The sequence below is a fragment of the Periophthalmus magnuspinnatus genome, chromosome 18 (assembly GCF_009829125.3).
Source record: "Periophthalmus magnuspinnatus isolate fPerMag1 chromosome 18, fPerMag1.2.pri, whole genome shotgun sequence".
Classification (NCBI taxonomy): Eukaryota; Metazoa; Chordata; class Actinopteri; order Gobiiformes; family Gobiidae; genus Periophthalmus; species Periophthalmus magnuspinnatus.
The window spans coordinates 26769740-26785767 of record NC_047143.1 but is presented as its reverse complement, the minus strand read 5'-3'; the positions used below and the strand labels follow the sequence as shown (position 1 = coordinate 26785767).

The 16028-nt window shown below is 40.5% G+C and overlaps 3 protein-coding genes across 3 annotated transcripts in view; all 3 read right to left on the bottom strand.

Moving 5' to 3' along the window:
* elp5 (elongator acetyltransferase complex subunit 5) overlaps positions 1–15966 on the bottom strand; it is a 35345-nt gene extending 19379 nt beyond the window's left edge. Inside the window, exons 1-8 of the mRNA XM_033983771.2 lie at positions 15741–15966; positions 15602–15662; positions 14466–14546; positions 14147–14358; positions 13900–14075; positions 13740–13826; positions 13179–13279; positions 12984–13094 (exon numbers count right to left, since the gene is read on the bottom strand). Of these exons, the coding sequence (XP_033839662.1) occupies positions 12986–13094; positions 13179–13279; positions 13740–13826; positions 13900–14075; positions 14147–14358; positions 14466–14546; positions 15602–15662; positions 15741–15795 (882 nt within the window). The 5' untranslated portion in view covers positions 15796–15966 and the 3' untranslated portion in view covers positions 12984–12985. The remainder of the gene's footprint in view (positions 1–12983; positions 13095–13178; positions 13280–13739; positions 13827–13899; positions 14076–14146; positions 14359–14465; positions 14547–15601; positions 15663–15740) is intronic.
* On the bottom strand, positions 31–2362 carry gabarapa (GABA(A) receptor-associated protein a). Its single transcript, XM_033983937.2, has 4 exons — positions 2126–2362; positions 1261–1339; positions 957–1075; positions 31–873 (listed from the first exon to the last, which is right to left on the bottom strand). Exons 1-4 carry the CDS (start codon positions 2213–2215, stop codon positions 793–795), a joined length of 369 nt encoding a protein of 122 aa, XP_033839828.1. The 5' UTR covers positions 2216–2362; the 3' UTR covers positions 31–792.
* LOC117386468 (CTD nuclear envelope phosphatase 1A) lies at positions 3885–12467 on the bottom strand. Its single transcript, XM_033983829.2, has 8 exons — positions 11785–12467; positions 9012–9078; positions 7590–7708; positions 7446–7517; positions 7190–7306; positions 7001–7112; positions 6734–6818; positions 3885–4851 (listed from the first exon to the last, which is right to left on the bottom strand). Exons 1-8 carry the CDS (start codon positions 11887–11889, stop codon positions 4791–4793), a joined length of 738 nt encoding a protein of 245 aa, XP_033839720.1. The 5' UTR covers positions 11890–12467; the 3' UTR covers positions 3885–4790.
* Positions 15967–16028: the final 62 nt, after the last annotated feature.

Below are 16028 nucleotides of genomic sequence, written 5' to 3'. Positions count from 1 at the left end.
CCACAGGGAATAATGACAAATCAGTGCATTTTATATTGTTTTATTGTATGTTCATGAGTGAAGAAAGAGCCAGTAATGCAGCAGTATACAGAATATTATTTTTTTTCTTTAAAAAAACAAAAACATAAAACATACAAAAGAAAATTGCACTCAGCTTTACAATACCTATAGAAAGTAAGCCATCTAAAATCAACAATAATAATTATCATAGCAATCAACATATTTACCACTGATAGCAGAAGATGACCATTTAGTCTGAATTCTATTACACTCCATTGAAAGTTCAGCTAGGGTAACATTATATGATGTTCATTATATGATGTTATTATTTCAGTGGTAGAACATGTTCGGTCACTTTTCTTTTTCAACACTTCTTTTCAGAATCAAACTGCTGCAAGACAGGGATTCGTATTCTGTCAGACTCTAAAAATGCCTTAAAATGGCGATTACAAGGAATTACTCACCCTAAACCAACTCTTTTTTTTCCCAAGCCAGAAACGTAACTATAATTAAGACATTTTAACCACCGAATAACTAATGTCTCTGGTGTTATCAAGTACGATCATCTATGACATAAGAACTGGCCATGAGACCACCTGACCCAGTCAAGAGAAAAATGGAGAAAAATACAATTCAGACTCTACAAAGACTTGAATGTTTAGAAGAATAATGTATGGGTGGTGAAAGTGCATTTGACCCACTTCCTCTGGGAACTTTAGGCTGCTGAGCTGAATTTAATATTTAAATGAATAGTGTAGGTCAGGGAGGGGCAAAAGGGGGATGGTGGTGGGATCAGATTTCCCTTTGGCTGTTCCCATACACACTCTCATCACTGTAGGCAATGTAGAGGAAAAAGTCCTCTTCATGATGCTCCTGTAAAAACAATTACATGGGTTAAACAAAGGTATTCTGCGGTTGGACCAATGGGCATTTGTTAAAACTGGTGGGATTAGAACCTGGTACAACAGTCCCATGGTTGCTGAGGTTGGTGGAATGACATTGTTTACAAAGAAGAAGAGGGCATCTTCCGCTCGCAAGTGGATTCTTTTCCGGATAAGGAAGTAAAACTGGCCCACTGAAAAATTAAAAAAGGTACAAGAATTATTTATAAAGCTACATTACAACAGCAAAAATCTGATGGTAACCGACATTGCGCAGGTAGCTGGATGGTTGTCCTAGCTACAGTTTAGCACATCTATTATTAATATTGTCCCAATCAAATGAAATGTATGTTTACGATGTGTTTAAATCTACATTTACCTGTCAAGTCCGAGGGAACAAGATATTTTTTCTTGTCCAGATCTCCTATTCTGGCTTTGGGGGCTTTCTCCACAATTACCTTAGAAAAACAAACAAGTTACATGTAATAAATAATATGTCGCAATCTTCATATTTCAATGTACAGAAAAATGATTTGTCGATGTCTACACAACAAGAATCAAATATGAAATGTTGAAACAGAACTAGTTGATAGTTTGTAATAAAAATGGAACAGCTACAGTAAATACACCTGGTCAAAAGGAGCATAAACAGAAACAATATTTACTGGGTTTTTTTAGTGGGCGGTTTCTCCATCGACTGCATCATTAGAGAAACACATGATTCTGAGTGATACTGAGTCTTAAGGGCGCAGTGCATTTTGGCCAAGCGCTGTGGACTATGGACAAACAGAGACATGGCGTAGGACGTAAACAGGAATCCTACACCTACTATTTTAAGGTAGTGCTCTGAGGATTTCAACATAACCCAACTTCCCAATTCCTGTGAAAGTGTACGCTGTTTACACGCCCAACACTGAATCCGTGATTAAAATATAACACGGAACAAAAGTGTAAACATGTAAGTGGCGCAGAAAGACAGAAAATAAAAATAAAAAATCGACGTATAACCTGTATGCTAGCTGTGTTAGCATACGGAGCTGCTGTTTACAAGCGAGTCACACGTTATAGGAAGTAACATTAAATAACAAACGTGTTACCTGGACGTGATCAAAATACTGTTTCAAACCACAAACGTCTAACTAAATAATGGATATGGTTATGGATTGGCTAACAGTAAAGTGGATGTCTTAGTCAGTCGAAAACAACACACGGACATGCGAAGCTAGCTCAGATTAGCTACTTACTGGTACCCTGTCCGGATATTTCTTTCTTATTTTCTCGCCTTCAGACCGTCTCTTCTCAAACGGATGCTCTTCTTTGTATTGGAACTTCATTGTCAGAGAGATGACAGACTCTCAGTCGGTCACTCTGGGGTGGACAATAAGGTTTTTCTCAAGCGTCGTCTCAAAGCGCTGACACACACGACAAAAACAAACGATGCTAACTAGCCTTTAGCATCACCCAGCTGTTTTCCTAGTGCGACTGCGGCGGAGGGATACAATAATACCGTGACGTAGCGTGGGATCTACTTTGCGGTTTTAAGATCAAGACATTTTTGATTAATTATCAGTTTAAAAACAGTAACAACACAAGGAATACACATATTTGCGTATTTTACTTCATTTTGTGTTTTTTAGCAAGTGTTTCCCGTGTCTTGTGTCATAGTTTCAGTTTGTTTACTTACAGCGCCGTGAGACTGAGGAGTGACGCGGCACTGCCCTTGTCATATGACCGAGGCCCTGTTAGCCAAAAACATAAGATATACTGTACACCTGCGACAGCAAACACACAGAATACACACACAACACAAGCTCTTTAACGTGTCAAAACAAGAGAAAACACTGACATTATTGATTTTGAGGCGTTTTCGCGTGTTAGCAGAATGGTGTAAATTAAAATGTTACTCCTAGAAGACTTGTCACAAAGAGGAAGTCCTTAAACATTTACTAAAGATGTTTTTTTTCCTGAGTTTTCCACCTCTAGACATATTTTAGGTCATAATATGTAAAAGGGATGCATTGAAAAGCAGAAGTGACTGTGCTGCAATCTCACTCACAACCACAAGATGGCGTCAAACCAAATAAACACATAGAAGACAAAATGATGAGAGTGAGATAAGAGAGTATGAGCAGCTTCCATCACTTTCTAACCTCTGGAGGGAGAAAAAGGGAGAAGGGGAGAAGAAGGGAGGAGGGAGAGAGACATGCAGAGACAAAGAGACAGACAGACACAGAGAGAGAGAGGGGGGAGGAGAGGGAAAGACAGACACAGGGAGAGAGAGACAGACAGAGAGGGAGAGACGGGAAGAAGGGGGGAATGAGAGTGAGAGAGACAGATACACAGGGAGAAAGAAAAAAACACAGAGAGATGGAGAGGGGAAGGAGAGAGAGAGACAGACACGAGACAGACAGACAAAGAGAGAGGGAGGGGGGAGAGGAAGGGAGGGTGACAGAGAGCAAGAGGGAAAGGAGAGAGAGACAGAGACACAGAGAGAGGGAGGGGGGCAGAGACGGGAGGAGAGAGAGCGACAGAGAAGGGAGAGGGAGGAAAAGAGAGGGAGGGAGAGACAGAGACACACACAGAGAGAAGGATAGATACAGAAAGATGGAGAGGGGAAGAAGAGAAACAGACACCGAGACAGACAGAGACACAGGAAAAGAGACAGACAGACACAGAGAGAGGGAGAGGGGAGAAGGAGGGAGCAGGAGAGAGAGGGGGAGAGGGGAAAGAGGGAGAGAGAGAGAGACAGACACCGAGACAGACAGAGACAAAGAGACAGACAGATACAGAGAGAGAGAGACAGAGACACAGAGCTGGAGGGAGAGACAGATACAGAGAGACAGACAGACAGAGACACAAGCAAAGAGAGAGACAGACACAGAGAGAGACACACAGACACAGAGACAAATGTAACCTGCCCGTCTCGTCTCTGGACCAGCAGTGAAGAGGTTGAACCCAAAACACAGTTGAAACGTAAATGAAAGGAGCTGAGTGAGCACGGAGTCGATACTGACAAGTGTTTTATTAGTAACACAGACCTGGAGACAGAGCCAATAAGAAGCTGTGGAGAGCCTTGACAAGACTGACAACGTTCAGAAGGCATTTATGAATAAGGGCCTAATAAGTGAACAGCTGAGAATAAAACCAGAATGGGGAAGGTCGCAAATCTGAAATACAAAAAAAAACAAAACAACTGCAACAAAAATTGAAATAAGAAACTTAAGTGCAATTCTTAATAGATGAAATTAGGATGGCTTCAATTTGCACACAAGTCATATGGTTTTTGATCTCACAACTCTTTAGTCCATCGAGCAACTCTGAAGGGGAACTTCTGACAGGAGAAAAAGTCTGCTGCAAGCATCTTGATCCATCATACCGTAAAATTGATTCTTGTGTAGAGACGAGGCGCCTCAGGAAGTTATCGTCATAAAATCATTTGCGAAGGAGGTAAATTATGTGTGCTTAAGTGCAACGTTTGGGGATGGTGGGAGATGTGAGGCTGTCCGTGTTGCTTTGTGGTTCCGTCCTTCCCCTTCTTTTCAATCATCAGAAAAAAGTTTAAAAATGACTAACAAACTCGGCAAGCACTTTCATACACAGGCTTACCTCCATATGCTCAGTCAGTATCAGGAGCAATAAGGCAGAGAGGCTCCCATTTTATTTTGGAAAAAAAAAAATACGAAAGAATCAAAGAAAAAAAAACAAAAACAAAAAAAATCACTGGCTCCTCCCTCCCAAATCGCTTGTGGGCTGCGGTGATCCCGTATTGTCCATGTCTTTAGGTGCTTGCCCCAGGACTCCGCTCTCAGGGTGAACCCGGGAGAGCGAGCAGGGGCTTGTGGGTCGTCTGTGTGGGAGTGGAGGGCAGGACAGAAGCCAGCTAAAGAGGAGACCCCTCCTCTGCACCCATCACCAAAGGCGGTGCTGATGGAGGTTTCGACTGAGGACGGAGCGGACATCAGCGGTAAACCTGAGAATTAGAAAGTAAATGTCATACTTGTGCCAATATTTAAATGTGAAGCAGCCAGCTGGAAAAAAAAAACCTGTTGAACCTCATCACTAGAGACGCGTCGGCCTGTCGCTCAAGTAAATATAGATGATAAATGATAATACGGAAACTACTTTATGCCACTGATACAACGACCCTTCAGTAGGTTTATCCCTCCAAAAACCTAAGTGAGCAACGTTTAGAAACATGACCTGCAGTAAATGAGTTTGCATCGACATCGTGAGTAATGAAGTCATTTATTCAAAGCTTTATGGAGCTCAGTGACCGCCCGCCCCACAGTTAGGGATCAAAACATCCCATACATTTTTCTCAAAGACTTTCAGAAAAAAATATTAAAAGTTCGAAAGCTTGGTCAGGGATTATCAGCTCTGTGGTACCTAATGACCACAACACCTAGAATTTCACTTAAAATCTGTTTCTGAAACTTTATAAACCGTCAAGTTATTAGAACATTTCGCAGAATCTTGCATTTTAAACGACTTTTTGTTCTTAAACCAACCGTGTTATGGACGTTAGTTAGCATGTAGCTCGTTAGCATGTAGCAAGTTGATCTCCGCGATGCATTTGAATTCTTAATATCTGGATTTTTCTAAAAGTCTATGAGAAAAATGAATGAAAAGTTGACTTCCTGAACCTGAGCAGGCGTCACTGTCGAGCTTCATACGTCAAAGTCTAATCGTAGAACAGAAAAATACCAAAAAGTTCCCTGCTAGTTAAAAAAACAAAACAAAAACAGTACCATAATAAATACTGACCCCAAAAATAACTGTTCCATCATCATGTACTGAAGGATAAGAGGATATAATGTTCATAATGAGAACTGTGTAATGACTGGAGTGTGCAGTATTTCATTCGTTTGGCCTTTTTGTGACTCCAGCGCTCTGGGACTGATCCAGTGCGTTTACATTCATGTTGCATCATGTCTGTCCATTAACAGGCACAAATACATCGTGACAGGTCTAGAAATGATACGGTTCAACGTTTGTGGATGGCTCAGTTTAAGCTTCAGACGAGTCCTGGACAGACACTAGACATGTCCACTCGACTCTGACCGCTCTGACCGCTGCTGTGGGAGCGGAGGGAAGGTGGAGCAAAGACGAGGACGGAGGAGAGAGCGCGGTGCCAATGGGTGCAAATCGTGTTACTACTCCAAATGAATTTAAAGGAAATACTAAACAGTTTTGACTGAGGAAAATGATCTAACTTCTGTAAATTTATACGAGCCTCACATGAATATCTAAAATGAGATTGCACATGTGTGAGTGCTTGAAAAAAATACTCGCAAACGCCAAAATCGGAGCATTCGGTGCAGTCTGGAGCCCTGATAATAATTATACAGACCTCTGCCCCTCATCTGCAATTATAGCATCATCACATTCTAGAAAGTACATGCTGAATCGTGAAAAAGTAGCATAGCAATAAAATATTCAAAACTAAACCTTGTGAAGTTGTGAATGATCAAAAGACCTAAAAAAAAAGAAACTCAGGCTCATAAATAGGTGGCGTTCACAGATCCCAACAGTCTAGAATGTCCCCAGTTCCTTAAATCAAAGTTCTATGGTGGAGTTTGCCATTAAACTGTCAAACTGCAGATTTTCCGACCTGGTTTATGGTTAAACTCCCTGTAATTACTGGGCCTATCCACTTTAAAACAGAAGGTGACATCAAGTTCAGTGTCTTCTTTGTCTTTGTCGGCACAAATTTTCCCAATGTCTTCAGAAAGGGGAGACGATATTAAAGCAGAAAGTTGTGTAAGCCATAATAAAACGAGTTTGTGGAGCCAGGGTCAAACAGACAGAACTGTGTGATTAAACAGATCACGAGCAAATTCTGATGCATTTACCTTAGTGCATCCAGCATAGGCAGCAGGTTAAGAAGTGCAGTGTCACTTGGATCGCTGAACCAAGACTTAATAGGTATTGCATTGTCTGTAGGAAGAAGAGGACAGAAGAAGAGGACAGAGTCAGTCAGGCATGTCTGCGAAACGGACATTCCTATGGTTTTACGCCGCGCTGCAAATACGGCAACGAGCCATTACACGAACCCACCCGACCAAAACACACACACACACAGAAAGAACACGCCGCACATGTGTGGAGGGAGGGCTCACCTGGATGGCTACGGTAAGCACCGGGCGAGTTGTCCAGGATGACGATACTGGACAGGTCGTCGTGGACAACAGAAAGGTCTTTAATATAACTACCTAGATCCAATGTACAATGCTGTGGAGGAGGAAGAAGAACAAGGTCATGAGCCGATTCACTGTCAGATATAATGAAATAATAAAAACATAACTGACCTGTCGGTAATATCTGCGCTTCAGGATGTTTCTGTTATTGTCCAACTTGTCTGCGACTGCTGAGCCATAGATCTCCATGCTGGCAGTAAAAACCACTAGCTCATACCACTGGCTCACCTGTGTGCATATATGACAGGTTTGTTTGCATTTCAGATCAGAAAGTTAGATTTTAAGTACAAAAAGATGCAGACAAAATGCAGAAAGAACTTGTGACATAAACACATCTGGATTCAGACTGTGCCTGTGGGACACTCACCACTTCTAAAAAGAAGTCCACATGCGGCCTTTTATGAACGAAGAATCTGACTGGATGTTTATCAATGACGACCTGCAGGGAAAAAGGCAGCGCTTTTATTTTAGTGAATAATCTTTAAACATGTCGGCACACGCCCGTCCTTACTTTGAGAATAAAGTCTGGCGGTGTTCCTGGTCTAACCGTGGGCCGTAAAACCCCGTCGTGATGTGAGTGGATAAGGGTTTCATCCAAGTCTAGGACCAAAATTTTCCTCTTTACAGCGTCTAGAGTTAATCACAGAATATGAATGAGGGACAGTTGTGTAGAAAAATGACATTAAAGACAAAAGAGAGCAAACCAGAGCCATTGTCCAACTGAAAAGACACAAAACTGTTAACGTCCACAGTGACCTGCTGCTGAGGTCAGACATGAAATGCAATCTGTCAGGTATAATGTGCTTTAAACGCGCTTCATCCAAATAAGAGGAGCTTATTCCAGCAGAGCACACGCCAGCCATGAAGAACATGAACTGGAACATTTGAATTTCCTTCTCTCTTCAGCATTTTCCAGACTCAAACATGTTTAGGCGTTGCTGAATGTCTTAAAGCATCTTATCAATGAATGCGAGTATCCGACAAACACGGTGTAATCACTCTGGTTTATGAGTTTTTCTTTGAGCAATGTGCTGCTGTAAAAGTGTCTTTATATTCTCTGAGTTCTCGGCGGTGTTAAACTTCACGGGTTCAGCCTTTTCCATCTGACCTTTCTATGTTAAAAACAAATAACTAGTATGAAACGTAGAGTGTGTAAAGAAGAGGACTAAGCGAGTGTGACGTCACCCACAGCGTTCAGCTCCAAATGAAGCTCATCGAGGCTAACAGTTATAGCGGCTAATTTACGATAGCAACCAAAGAGCCAATCCAGAGTGAGGTTGTTGAAGGTAATGCTCCTTCATGCTCGCACAGCCGATTAAACTGTCAATTAAACCTGTTGCTAACGCTAACGGGAGCGACCTCGAGGACAGAACGCGCCTGATTTTGTTCATATCTTAAGTTACAAACACAATTGCAAACTAAAAACAGCGTAATCATGTAGAGCGGGTTAATACGAACATTTAAAACCAAAATGACGAGTCTGACAGCAGCAGGTACAGAGAGAGGAGACAGTTTTTCCAATAGTAAGTGAATTGGAGCGTATTTGGAAGGTGGAAGCTCACAGGTTTGCCATGTCCATTTAAATATGCAGTCTATGGTATGGAATGTATTATTATAATCACGTGACCAGCCTCTACGTGTGTATGAAATGACCTCTAACCTTTCTGTGCAGGTAAAAACATCAGCTGAAACTAAAGTAGTGTTTTCTTGATATAAGAGCGAGGGCTTTAAAATGGGGTCATGTAATTCGCGTTGATCATGTGTCTATTTCACACAATCGCTTGATCCCGGACAGACTGGTTTAACTTGAACGTCTGCGTCTACATTATTTAAACAGTCCAACGTCTTGGTGCCTGGTGCTCCATACAATAAAACAATTTAAAAGCACGACTACATAAAAGGTAAAACGTAAAGACGGCCGTGTTGTACTCACTGAGTCGGTTTCTGGAGATGGGAGACAAAGGCAACGTATCGTATCGCACTGTTTGATACTGGATTATCTGGAAGAAGCACAACAGAAAAAAACATTCATTATCTCTTATGCCCCGAGATAAATGAAACAAACAGAACAAAATCACAAGTGTCTCAGGAAATCATGATGACAATGATATGCCTAACCTAATATACATATGTAACACAATCAATTTTCAGCGTCAAGGCTCAAAACGCTTCAGGTCAGTGGACAAAGTCTCTACCAACTGCGCTAAGATAGTCCAGGCTGATATTTGGACTTTTAACATAACAGATATCAGTCTTAAATCTCCAGCAGAAGCCAATATTGTGTTTTGGTCGATCTGCTGCCTAAAAATACACAGAAAACTTTATTTTAACACTTTAATACGAAGAGCTAACTGCACTAAACGTAACTACACAGCTCTCTTAAGGGTAAAAAAAACGAGCTTGACAGGAGTTTGTAGTGAATTTAAATGACATAACTTGGAGAAATTGATCAAACTCTGCCTAAAATATCGGCAGAGCTCATCAGCCATCGGTCGCTCTGGATTCTACAACTAATCAGGATCGACACCTGCCATGAAAAAATATATATGAGTCGATTTCTACATAGTACCCGACAAACAAATATAAACCAGGACTCGGTTTCAAAGTTTCAAACAGTACATGACTCTTATAGATGACCGCACAAAAACGTATACTCAAATACACGATCCTTTATCAACTTCGAAATGGGCAACATTAACACCTTTGCTCAGAGGCAGTTCTTTTCTTTACAGGACTATTTTTACCCCTTCAGCTGTCATTGGGCGTCAGCGAAACACGGGGCACAAGCAGAGAGGGAGACTTACAGGGTGACTTTGGCCCACGTCTGCCCCCTCCCTCACCGTCTGAAGAACGCGCCTGGGAAACCCTGTTGGAGCAGCAGCTGAGGGCCGCCGGGGGAAACCTCTGCCCCCTCTCCATTCATTTCACTGTTAGATTCAAACTTAAACGAGTCCTGATTTTAAACGAGCGCATTTAAAAGAGCTTTACGGTTTGGACGTGAGCAGGTTTGTTTGCAGAGGGACACTTTGGAGACTTAAAGGTGTCTCTGAAGTCAAAAGCTAGAACTCAAAACAAGTCAATGGATTGATCCTTCAGTTGTGATTAGAGGAAAACGGGATACTTTGGAGACACAATCGCATTTTAATAATCTCATAACGAACTTTTATACTTTTACACATCTTCTTTTAATGTTTTATATGGACTTGTATACTTGTTTGTACTGTATTTTAAACAAGGCACCCGTGAAAAAGAGCCAAAGTACTCTCATTGGGTTTCCCTGTATAAATAAAGAGAAGGAAAAAAAAAAAAAAAGTTCTTTATCTGGACTACAGACTCCAAAACATGCCACATGCTCAGAAAAGAGGTTTTGAGACTCAGATGAGCAGTACTTAAGCCTATATTTGATCTGGAATTAGGACTATACTTCTTTGCGTGGCTTCACTGGACTTTTATGATCCAACAAAGTACAGATTATTCAACCTAAGTAAATAGCCAGATTAATCTCTTGGCAAATGAACTGTAGCTCGCAGTTATATACCATAAAGGGGTAAACACGTATTACGAAACGGTGATGGCTTTGGGATTAATGAATAACCATCTCGTTGTGTTTACGTAAAGTAGCAGGTGAGGATTATGACTGGCCTAATAATTGTAATCCAATAGAGCTTTAGTGAATTACGACTTAAATGTCTGGATCAGGTCTGCGCTTTCTCAGTTGTCTGGATAACAATAGAGGTAATGTGTATATCGTTTGAACTGAGACATAGTTACTCCACCATATAATTCTACCTAATGAACTAACACTCACAAGTCAATCTATGTCACTGTGAACAACTGTAAACAACAGAGCGTGTTGTGAGAACACAGAGCTCTCTGTGTGCACAACATAATCCCACTGTCAGCCACAGCGGGACTGGAGACCAACTCTATGGCCTGTGGGTTACCTGCAAGTCACAATAAACTCCACAAACATTACTGCACCAGCGCCCTCCTCCAAACTGTGCAGCGCTGATACGGAGTCAAAGCCGAAGTCCACTCGTATTTCACCGCATGATCGCTTAACAATGCGTGTCCAGGTTGCAATTATGTTGAGATCTCTATCACAGTAAGTGTCATATTTTCTGTTGGGGGACAAATGAGCGTGTGCAGAGACACTAACAGCCAATTAAACTGAAGGAAACACAGAGAGCTGCAACTGTGTACATTTAACCTCGCAAATACAGTACACAACTATTCTTTTGAAAGCTGCCACATTAATCAAACAGATTCAGTTGTTATTTAGTCCCTAGTTTATATGATGTGCAAACTCCAGTATGTATTTTACTGCAAAGCTGCCCACACATATGAAATAACACATTTAATCCCGTTTAGAGGAAGCAGGGTGTGTGTTTCCTCAGTCATAACACTTTTTAAACATTGACAAAGTTTAAACCCAGACTCAAATGGTTCTGTTTAGCTGTGCATATGACTGAAAGGTATTTATTCTGCACTTGTGTCCTTTAATGTTAGTTATATGATGATTATTTATGGTTTTGACTTGTTGTATTGTGATTTTAATGTCTTTCTTATTCTGTAAAACACTTTGAATTACTTTATGGACCAATTGTGCTGTACAAATAAACTTGCCTTTTGCTTTGTACATGTGAATACTCTGGTTTATAATGAGTACATGTGAATATGATGTGTCTAATGTCCTGGCTCCTCACCGTTCTCAGGTGCTTCCTGAGGATGTACATGAAGAAGCCCCATATTCTGGACGTAACGCCGAGAAAAGTGCGGATGCCAAGTAAACACTGCCGGGTCTTCAGCATGATGAACAGCACCAAAGACCCACAACCACCAGACTTTGATACAGGGCACAGGAAAGTCCTTGGTTTAGGTAAAGTGACTCTTCAGACACAGTTCAAGCGGTTCTGACCACAGCCGCCAAACTACAGGTTGAATTAGAAGAGGCCAAACAAACGTGTGAGTCCACCGCTCTGCACACTTGTGGCACGATTAACATGAAACAAAGTGCCCCCGCATGACAACTGTTCAAGAGAAACGTGCTGGGTCAGAATATTAAACGAAAGCAAAGCGCCTGCTGGTGAAGTTAGCCGCAGCTCGACGCTAGCACAGGCAGCTTTAGCCTGTAGCCGAGCCGCCGCTAGCTCGACAGGGTGACCACCTTGAACCTTGTTCAAAAATATCCCGGGAAAGCCGCAGGACTCTTCCCAGGCCGGTCCCGCTGCGCTGCGCCGTGTCTCTGTGCTGTCTGGACACAAACGCTCAACCCAAGTCGCTCAAAGTGGAGCCGGTCCGGATAAAATTATTTTGTAGTCCACTGGAAATCCGGAATGAAACAGCGAGCCGCCATGTCGCTCTGACGTCACTTCCGCAAGAATCCCCTTGGTCGCGCGCAGCACGTCCACGTGTGCTGAAAATAAACAGACGGGCGCGCGCAGGGCAGTGTGGTCTGAGAGTTTACTCTAAAATCTGAAAAAAACTGTATTTATGCTTTTAATATTCCACCTAAATGTAAAGAGAGTGTAGAGGGAACTACTAACCATGTCATCGAGTATGTTTAACTTTATATTTATATTATCTTATATTTTATTTAATTTACATATTTTATTTTGTTGTATTTTAATGTAATTTTTTATTTTGCTTTATTTAATTTTGTTTTATTTTTTATTTAATATTTTGTTTTATTTATCTCATGTTATTTTATTTTACACAGGGGAACCCAATGACAGCACTTGGGCTCTTTAAAACTTTAAAAACAGGTGCAGGTGTGTATATAATTCTAACCTCCACAGCAACGGTTTTCACAAACTGTGTAAATACTGCTTTTTATTCAAATCAAAAGTTACAAGATAATAAAATATGACAAAATATCGATATACAAAATAAAAGCATTAGTGGCGTTTAAACATCCAGATCATCATCTGGGTCTTCCTGGTCGTAGTCGTCACTGGCATCAGGCTCATACAGAATCCGTCCTGAACCAGAGCCCGAGTGAAGAAGAGCGTCTTTTCTGTGGCACAAGAAGAAAAATGATAATTTCTCAGTGCTAAACATACGGCACACTCACATTTAAATATTTGTGAAGGGGTCTGACTTGTCTTTGCTGAACATAAAGGGAAGTAAAAGTTTTTCCTTTGCTTCTCGTTCTTTGTCTGATAAGCGCAAGTTAAATGTCAAATTTGCAGTTGGATCCATCTGGAAAAATAATAGACACATCACTTAATTAGGTTTCGATAGACTTAGGCCTGTCACTATAATCACTATATCAACCTATCGTTCAGTATATGAAAATTGGAGCAGTATATTTTGGGGCTCCATATTTGTCATGTGTACAATTTATTTGCAATACTGTGAAGAGGTTTGCTATTTTTATGTAATAAGGTCAGATTTAAGCTGTAGAGGGTTGAATAAATAACTTTTGTTGCTAATTATTAGTTCATTCTGCCATTTATTTGTTGCATCTCAGGCCTTTTAAATGACACTGTACAATTAAAAATAAGTTTAAGTGGAATTATCTTGCTGTCAGAGGCGTTAAGTAGTTTCAATATTATCGCAATATTTCTTCTAAATTCTTCAAAATTTGTTACCATGACAGGCCTATAGACTAGTATTCTGTAAATTAACATATCAAACTTACATATTAAAATATACAAACCTGATGTTCTTCAGGCACAGACTCAATATTTGGCGTCTTGTTTAGCACCGTTATTGTCAAATCTTCATCGATTCTAAACGAATGCTCCTGTTGAAATATGCACTCACACTTAATTCATTTTAAAAGCCTTGTGACATACATTATCACTAACAAAGCTTACTTGCTGCAGCACTTTCCCAGACTTCGTGCGCTTTGTAATCTTTGCTACACAATTGTCTGCTGCGTTGCCAGGTGCCACAGTGATGAGTGAAGTGGTAAGATGACACACACTCCCTACAGTGCCTCTCTGATGCATATCGGCATGAAGCAGACTCAAAACAGTTCTCACAGCTGCTCCTTAGTAACACAAGAAACAACAATTTAATCACTTTTGATAAACATTATGACACATTTAGCATGTTAATTACCCTTTTTTAGTTGGTGAAGTGTAGAACAAACGTTGGTGGTACTGACGTGTCTTAAAATCCAGGAGAGAGAGTCGATTACGAGTGTTGTCGCCTTTGGTTGAGGATTTAGTTTTAACATCTGTGTGAGGTAGTTTAAGGAGAAGTGTTGAGCTGTGAAAGAAGTGCTATTTGTCCAACCGAGGGGGTCTTCGTATGCATTATGGATGTGTAACCTAATGACAGGGGAAAAGGGCACATTGTAATAAACGCATAAATAAATAACTTTGACTTCAGGTTGTTATTGTGGTCCTCGTTTTGTTGATCACTAAATTTGACCTACTTTTGACTTGGAATTTCTTTTAATCCATCTTTCAACTCCTGTTCACTGACTTCAAACAGGATCACGTGGACATCTTCATCTCTAAACAAAAGTGCACACGTTACTTATCACTATAATTTGGCTTCTTTTATTAAACAATTGTGTCGCTTGATTTTTGTTAACCAAGTAAAAATAAATATTGTAACAGAGACAAAGTACCTAGGGGTTCATTTGGACTAGACTTCGTTTTTCAAAAAGCAGATTAAAACGTACGCAACGCAATCCGATATAACATCTCTCCGCCAAGACATATGAGGAACAGCCTGACAGTCGAGGTCACTTTCAGATATTTCAATGCCATCATGACCCCACACATGACCCCAAACATGACCCCACACATGACCCACCGTGTGTCCTGCTCAATGACAACGGCTCAAATCTCTCAGATCCACCTTTAACCAGGCAGTAAAGGCGCTCGATAAAAAAAACCTTCGTTATCACCACTGTAATATCTTAAGTAAATATAAAATGTTCAGTTGTGACAATTTAATTTTGCATTCAAATCTACGATATTTATTCAAAATGATTAATAATGTAGCTCCACCTACATTGAAAACATTTATTAAACTTTGTTCCAAACAAACTCCCTAATCCACTCGGTCTCTGTGAACCGAATTGCATGGTTCCAAAAGGATCCTTGGCCTTTGCTCAGGCGCCTTTTCTTTTCAAACATCAGACAGAGAATCAGCTCCAGACTCTGAAACTGTCTGTGAATTTAAATAATTTTACTAGAAATTTGAAAAAGTACATTTTAGATAATCAGATGTGTCCACATCAGTCTGGTTCATTTGTACTGTTCTGTTTCACTGTAAAAACCTGCACTTAATTGATTTTTTTAATTGGTTTGGACTGTAGGAAACAAACTGTTCTGGACATGGGACATTTATTGTATTTTCCTGCTGATGTCAATGAAGTGTTAGTCTTACAATGTAATTGTAATGAAATGTGTATTTTAATGTGTGTTCACTGCACATGGAAAGTAGCAGTAGCTAAATCTGGTACAAATCATCTTTTCTTTTGTAAGATTAATGAATTTGTACATGGGCCCTGACAAATAAAGAATAAATAAATAAAGCTCTCTCACCTGTTTCACTCACCTTTGCAACGAGGCTTTGATTAAACCTTTTAATAAGGGTCTTCCAGAATATTGTGCAGTGTCTATGAATAAATACATTAAACAAGCATATAATTAATTTGATATGCTTATAAATAAATGTACCCAAACATGTCTTATACCTTTAATAAGCAGAAATCCTCCAGAGTCATTTCCCTGCAGTATTTCAAGTAACATGATGTCCGTGTAGCTTTAGCCGAGTAGCATTACGTGTTTTACTTTGATAAATGGAGTTCTTTTACCTTGGCTTCTTCAGCAGACGTGATAATAAACACAAACAATTATTTCACAATCCCGTTCGTACAGCTACATGCTTCTGTTAGCTTAGCACATCAAGCTAACGACAGAGTGACGGCTTCTGAAGAAAAACACAACTTCATTTCCCAGAGTTCACTTTACCACAACTCATG